The sequence below is a fragment of the Miniopterus schreibersii genome (assembly GCF_964146895.1).
Source record: "Miniopterus schreibersii genome assembly, chromosome: 10".
Taxonomy (NCBI): Eukaryota; Metazoa; Chordata; class Mammalia; order Chiroptera; family Miniopteridae; genus Miniopterus; species Miniopterus schreibersii.
Window position 1 is genome coordinate 44,632,848 of NC_138110.1, and position 7,947 is coordinate 44,640,794.

At 47.0% G+C, this 7,947-nt stretch overlaps 1 protein-coding gene across 1 annotated transcript in view; it reads right to left on the bottom strand.

The window, feature by feature from the left end:
• The window catches only part of LAMA1 (laminin subunit alpha 1), a 134,593-nt gene extending 127,048 nt beyond the window's left edge, over positions 1-7,545 (bottom strand). The window contains exon 1 of the mRNA XM_081149847.1: positions 7,379-7,545. Coding sequence (XP_081005973.1) covers positions 7,379-7,451 — 73 coding nt within the window. The 5' untranslated portion in view covers positions 7,452-7,545. The remainder of the gene's footprint in view (positions 1-7,378) is intronic.
• Positions 7,546-7,947: the final 402 nt, after the last annotated feature.

Here is a 7,947-nt window from a genome sequence, read left to right on the forward strand (position 1 = left end):
GAGAAATAAGTGCAGAATGGAGCATCAATTAAAGACAAAATCGGAGAAGGCTAGGGGCAGTAGGTGACCAAGGACACCAAGGCTTTGGAGACTCCAGACCTGAGAAGGTACAGGTTAAATCAGGAGAGAAGAAGGTAGGCCAGATAATAGCAGAGGCAAAGGTGCCTGTGGCTTGGGAAGGAGGGACACGGCACCAAATAATGCCTGCATTTGGAACATACTTAATACATTTTGGATGAATTGAAAAATGAAAAACTAATTCAATCAATCAACCACTCAAATCTGCAAGGGCACATCTTATCCCAAATATGAGGAATTCTAAATGCTATATTTGATCGGGAGTATGAAACCTAGGAGGCTGGAGGACCTCATGCCCAGAAGAGGCCAGGACTCGTCTGAGTTTGCAATCCAGGGACTAGATGAAGGTTGGATGGTTGTTAAAGCAGCCGTGCCACCTGGGGAGCATTAGTGGGTGTTCCTGCCCTCCCACTGCCAATGGCGCAGCTCTTAGTACTAGAACCCTGTGTCCTCGAGCTATTTGTGTATTGAAAGAAATATGCTGAGAGCTAAGGTTTTGACCTTTGAAGGAAAACTGCCCCTTCTTTTTGGCTTTGACAGTCAGCATTCAGGGCAAGCCATCTAAAAGAGGACCAGATGGCAACTCGGGCCAGGTGGGCACTCTGACTTATGAAGTACAGTGCAAACTCACAAACAGGACAGTGGATAAAGGCCATAACACCAAAGCTGTCCTAGGGCACTAAGCTGCAGGCTGTGCTTGGGTGGTTAGGCTAGGTTTTAGGTAAGGAATGGGGGTGCAATTCAGGAGAGGGAGTAATGCGAGCGAAGTGTGCAGCTGAAGTCAATACACCACTTGCAGTTAGATGTGCCAGCTAGGAGATGCTCAGGACAGAAAGTGAGGAGAAGGGCTAGCTGCCTGTGACTGAATTTGGAGGGATTACAGAGGGCGGTGGCCTGCGGGCAGGAGTGGGAACCCCATGAAGCAGAGGGGCTCAAGATGAAGGCAATGCTGTAGCAGCATTAGCCTAACTGCAGTGTGAGGCCAGATCACGGGGAAGAATGCCAGCATTATTCAGAGTGGCTTCTTGTAGCAATTTAGACAGCTGGTAATCATTTGCAGTGGTGACAGGGAAAAATAAAAGTAAATAAGGGAGTTCTTTAAAGGAAGAAGCAAAAATTCAGAGAGACAATGTGGATACGGAGATTAAAAAAGGAAAGGAAGATGAAGCCAAGGTAACCAAAAGAGTGTCACAGACTGGGAGAAATAGGGAGGGAGTCATCGCGGCAGGAAAGAATTCCTGTGCTGGGCCTTCGACAACAGATAATCAATTTTTGTGAGTAAAATTCTGTCATCACAAAAAGGCTGGAAGACGTTTAAATGTGTGGTGTATAACAATCAGTGTTTCATTGTGAGGTTCTTTTTCCTTTCTAAATATTCTCTCTTAACTAAAAATGATCTACTAAAGTTAAGCATCTTCTTTACTGTTGTAGAGAATGTCCTGGGATTCTGCAGGAAATTGTGCAGCAATGGAACAAAATGCAGGACATTCTTTAGAGGATGGGAAAAGATGGCACTTTCCATAAATACTGGTTTATCTAAATTTGACATTCCCACCAGCAATACAGGAGGTTGTCTGGCACAAGAATCTGAGTCATACTGCCTGCTGGGCCAACAGATCAGGCTAAAGATAACTTCAGGGATGAAAAGATTCAAACTTCAAATGGTGGATTCAGAAAAGAAAAATTAATGCACACACACTCTGAAATCAGGATTTCTACCCTGGGGTTTCTGGATTAGCACTCTGAGATAAATGCTAACCTAGGCGAGAATGTTATCCACCAAGCCAATCTGGAATTTCACTGCCTCCATTGTCTGCCTCTTGCCCTCAAGCAAGACACAGAACCGCCAGGAACAAGTTAACCAAAAGAAAGCTCCCCTGCTCCAGACCTGAGAAAACAAGGACTCAAATGGAAGGATTCTGTACTATTAAATGGGCACTCTGAGCACAGACCATCACCCTCTGTATGAAGGACATGAAAATGCAAGGAAGCCAGCTATAGTGTGGTGTTTCATGCCCAAAGAGCTGCCTGGCAGGCATGCACCAACAGAATCCAAGTTCATGACCTCAACTAAATTACTTCTATAAAAGATAGTTTTCTCTTCATTAATTTTGAAATGCATTTATTTACTCAGTTGTTCATGGATACATATTAGTATTTTAGAAATAAAATAATTATTTGCAAACATGTAAAAAGCTACATACATCTTTCACAGGAGACCACAGTTCTCTTGGTCATCCAAACATTTTGAGGAATGTAACTAAAAACTTTACCCTAGCTCTACCATCGAGAGTTTTCTCTGGTTGTCTCCAGTTAATTTGTGTATTCAAAGTACAGGCTTAACTTTATTCACTGGGAATTATTTAAAAAAATTAAATTTCTCTGTATCTCATAGGTTTTCCAATCATAAGTCATACTTATTGATAAAATAAATAACACGCTATCCTAAACTTCTAATAGAATTATTCTCAAACTTGACTTCTCTACATCATAAACCTCCTAAACTATGTTTAAAAAATTATCTACTGTTTAAGGAATAGCTTATTACTGCTATCGTAAACAATACTTTTAGAAGGAATGCAATGTCATGAAGTCAATCGGTGATCTTGTTTTTAAATTCCAAAAGATCTAGGAAACATGGGTCTAATAACTTTCTGTGAAAGACCATCTTGGAAGGGACAAGTCGGAAGGTGGAAATTTTACAAGTACATACATTCATTAAGTGACGTATTACTATCCTGCAATAGGTACATTGAAGGAGTAGGATGGGGGAGGGCAGTGGAGAGAGAAATATTGTTCCATGTTTTGTCAGGAAATAACCAGTATCTCCCTTACACTATTAGGGAAGTGGATTTCATGAAGGAGCTTGCCTTTGAGTTACAGGAAGAGACATCTATGGAAGGGTTCTCAGGAAAACGAAAGAAAATGGCAAAGTCAAGACTTATCCTTGCCCGGCCGGGCGTGGCTCAGCGGTTGAGCATCGACCTATGATCCAGGAGATAGTGGTTCGATTCTCAGTCAGGGCACATGCCTGGGTTGCAGGCTCGATCCCCAGTGTGGGGCGTGCAGGAGGCAGCCAATCAATGACTCTCTCATCATTGATGTTTCTATCTATCTCTCCCCCTCTCCCTTCCTCTCTCTGAAATCAATAAAGATATATTTAAAAAAAAAAAAAAAGACTTAAGGCTTAACCTTTTTCTCTAAAGCCCTTTGTACCTTTTAAATTTTGTACCATGGGCATGGATTGCCTACCCAAAAATATTTTTTAAATTACTTGATTCATAAGTACAAATATTAATTTCAATTTTCCTCAGTATAGATGGGTGGCTATTAACTTTCAGGAAAATTGCAAAGCAGTGAACACACAGATGTAAATAAACGGTCCCTGCCCTCAAGAAGCCCAAGCCAATGAGCGAGGCAGAGTAGCGAGCCAGTTGTTTACACCACCATGGAAACAGTAAATATGCCAGCAGCACTGGGTGGAGAGCACTGGGAAAGCAACCAGGGACCGGGAACGTTTCTCAGGGGGTTAGAACCCAAAAGGGAGACCTATCCTGCACTTAACTGCGTGTGCAGGCAAACACTGCTGAGCTACGAATGGGTGCAGGTGTGCACAAGAGTATGCCGGTCAGCTCTGGGACAAAAGGCGAGCTGTGGTCTCAGCCTCCTCGGTTTACCCCCAATGTGACCTGTGCCAGTGTCACTTTGTGTGTGCATGTTATGAAGTGAAGGGTTTGGGAGGTGTTGGTTCAATGTAAGGCGGTGTTTCTAGAAGAATCACAATGGTGGAAGTACTGAGGAAAGAGGGAGGCCTGGTGAGGGATCCATCACAATATTTCATGGGAAAAACAAACAACTGCTGAGCCTAGTCAGCAGTGGGGACAGAAAATGGGAGACAGACTGCAAAGATTTTCAGTTGGTTAAATCAACAAGTCTTAATGACCTAATGAATGTGGGCAATGAAAGAGGGAGGGGTGGCAGGATAGGGAGTATGTAGGACAGCCACCATCACGGATTGCATGCCTGTGACACTAGGACATGCCCAACACTGTAACAATGTTTTTTGTGGTTGCGGGTTTTTTTAATATGTTTTTATTGACTTTAGAGAGAGAGAGGGAGAGAGAGAAACATCATCTATCAGCTGCCTCCTGCACGCCCCCTACTGGGGATCTAGCCTGAAACCCGAGCATGTGCCTTGATGGGGAATCAAACCTGCAACCTCTTGGTGCATGGGTTGATGCTCAGCCACTGAGACACACCAGCTGGGCTGTAACAATGTTTTTCATGTGTTATTTAATCACATTAATCCCATCCATTTTATAAATAGGAAGACTGAGATATTAAGAATTCAGATATGTAAAGAAACTTAGCCAATGTCATACATGGCTCATCAAAGTGCCAAGTCTATTTGAGCACAAGACTATTTGATTCCTAATCCAGACTCCAAATTTCTAAACAATTATATATACCAGAGAATACAGCCTGGAAGAGGACCTCCCCAATAATTCTGTGCAGAGTAGTAATATTGTACTGATATCACAGCTAATATTTATTGAGGTCTAACCCTGTACTAGGCACTGTTAGAAGCACTTTTACTGCAATGTTTTATTTCATCATTAACAGCCTCTTCTAGGAAGGTACCATTATTATTCCCATTTTATAGATGGCGAAACTAAAGCACAGAGAAGCTAAGTAATTTGCCCAATTTCCCACAGCCAGTAAGGCCAGAGAATAAAACACCTCAAGCATCAAGACTTATCTTGCCATCTTCCCACAGAAGCTTTCTGTAGATGATAATAAATACCCATAGGACTTTATGAATAAATTATTATAAAATGGTAGGGTGTCTCAAGGATGATTACCTTGAAATAAAATATAAACATTTTATGACAGTGGGATATAAAGCAGTGCAGTTCTAAGAGGGGCACAAGACACTACAGAACAGTGTCTGTTTATTTCATATCCTTGTCACATGTGAATTCTCGATCACATTAGATTAACTACAGATGTAGGCTTTATATTTAATGTCTGGAAAAGAGGGAGGAAAAAGGGAGCGGGCCAAAGTCCAGGAGATGTAGGAGGTGGGCAGCAATGTTTTTATTACACATATCTTTGTTTCCAACTGCTAAAATCAGTATTATTTTTTTTATTGGCCCTTATTTGGGGAATACAGCTACAGAAAAGAAAAATGCACCTTTAAAATCCATACAGGCACATACACTTTATTACTGAGTACATTCATGCTAAATATAAATACTATGTCATCTATGAGAATGAAGTAAATTTTCTTTCATTCATAGAATAGATTTTTTCCCCCCTATACTTGGAATTGTCTATTTGTCACTTGGGGGAGAATGGGTAGTTTAAAATAGAAGAGTTGATAAGCCAACCTGTGAAGCAACTATAATTCTATGTACTTGTGAGCTGTGGATTTAACATACATTATTCTTAGAAACACACCACCTCTTATATGTAGCTTACTTTAAGCTGGCTACATTTCAAAGGAAAGTAAGCCATTGGGTTATATACTCTGAGTCATAAGGTAATCTGGAGAGACTGCAGAAATGATAGAGGATTGCTAATAATCTAAATGCTATTAGCTAAGCATTGCTTTCAAAAAATATAAGCTACCTCAGAGATGATATGGGTTAGGATTATTTTATTATTTTATTATGACTCTATTATACCACTTCACTAATTCATGCTATCTCCATGGGGAACAGATTTTTTTTTTTTTTTAAATAAAAACTCTCTCAAAGTTGCCCGTTAGGAAGGGTGATGGTTGATGGTGTGGGGACTAGAAGGGAGTTTGCAAGATTCAAAGGCTCCAGCTGTGGGAGGTTTTCCACAGCATCTTAAAGCAGGAAAGCCCCATGTGGTCCACTTTCTCCAAACACCATTCATAACCCCGCAGGCCAAGTGCTGAGCTCCTGGAGGGGCACGGAAAACATTCAGGGCATCTCCTCCGTCTAGGATTTTCAATTTCTTATAACAATAAAGCTGAGTCAAACTGCTCTCTCTCCACCCTGTGGGAAACCCGGCCGTGTTCACTTTCTGCAACCTGAGAGAAAAGAGTTCAGCTTGCAGAGTCCAAGCCTTCTCTCCCCCAGGCCGGCTCCTTTCTTTCAGGGGTAACTATGCAAATTCCCCTCTCTCCTGGCCTTAGCTCAGCGCGGAGCTGAGCTATTCAAAGCCGTGTTACCAGCTCCGGTCCAGTGCTTTCATCATGAATGCTTGAATGAATGAGATGGTCTCCTTTCTGCAGTTACTAACTCAGCACAATGCGAAAACACACACTTTTCCCACGACGGTATTTCGCATTCTGCCTATTTTTGACGTGTGCATTTTTTCTTAAAATTCATTTAATGCAATACGTATTTGTAGGCATATGCCCATGGTCATGTGTTGCATACATGATGACTTCAACGAATATTTGTAACTACTTAGCCAACGAGCAGCGACCCCGGGAAGACTTAGCTCTATGGGCAGAGCCCTATAAGCAGATTCTCTTTCTCTCTCGGCATTGACAGAAACGATGAATATTCGCTCAGGGCTTCTCTTCCTCCTAAACCTTGCCAGAGAGCCACTGTACCCGTGCAGCGAGGAACAGGCAAAGCCCTCCCTTCGCGCCGCGCGGTCCCTTACCCCAGAGTGACCATGGTCTGAACTTGCGCGGGGCACCGGCGGGTAGGCACAAAGAGCGCGGTTTTGGAGAGCGCATCTGCGCCCTGGACGCCGCCTGCGGGGACCGCCCGGACCGGTCCCCCTGCACCGGACAGCGGGCTGGGGGGCCCTTTTTATCGTGGTCTCTCCTCACATTGGCCGCGAGTGGCCCGGAGGAGCCTGCCCCTTCCCGACCGCGGAGCATCGGGCTTTCCCCCGCAGGACAATGAGGGGGGCCCTGGAGAACGCCTTCACCATTCATTCCCCGCGCGCCGCGCCGCGCCCGCCGGAGCCTGAGCCCGCGCGGGCTGGCGCACCCCCAGACGCCCCACTGCCTTCACCCCGCACTGCTCTCTCCAATGGCGCTCCGGTATCGCCAAAGTCAGTGAGTGGACCGCCAGAACCCCAGGAGTTTAAAGCCGAAGGTTAGGAGGGGGGGCTGCTTCCCTCAGGGGGGCGCCCCCAGACCTCTCGCTCCCCGCCGGGGAGACGTTTCCAGGGTCCTGGCGGGAAACGCACGTGTCCAGTCCCCCAGTCGGAGGTGAACGGGGATGCACGCACCGACCTCGGAAGAGACAAAGCGCTGGGCTTTGTGCCGCAGCCGCCCGGCTCGCAGGGGGACGGGAGCGGGGCTCACCTCTCTGATGGCACTGCACCGCGACCCAGAGCGCCGAGGCCAGGACCGCGACCCCCGCGCCGGCTGCGCGCATCTCGCCGCCGCCCGGTGGCCTGGGAAAGAAAGCCGCGACCGCGCGCGGGACTCTGCAGAGCGCGAGCCGCCGCCTCCCCGCGGGGCGCTCCCCCGGCTCCCCGCCTCGCCCGCACACCCGCGCCGACCTCCGCCACGCCCGGCCCCTCCCCGCCCGGCCGGCGCGGAAGACCCCTCCCCCGGGGAGGCCGGTGCTCTGCCTGCTGGGACCGGGACCGCCGCTCCCGGGCCACGCTCCGGCTGTCTGCAGACCCGGCGCGGCGCGGGGTCCCCCGATTCCAGATGGCCGGGGCCGGGGCGGGCGCGGGGGCTGACCTGCCGCGGCCGCCGGGGCCGAGTGGGGGGCGGGTGGAGAAAGTGAACTCGGAAGGGGGAAGCTGCCCAGGTTGCCGCGGAGGGGTGCATTCCGGGAAAGTATGTGCCCTGTTGACCCTTCCTGCCCCGCGGCGGCTCAGCAGCCCGCGCCGGGCTCCGGGTGCTCGGACCGCGCGCCCCTG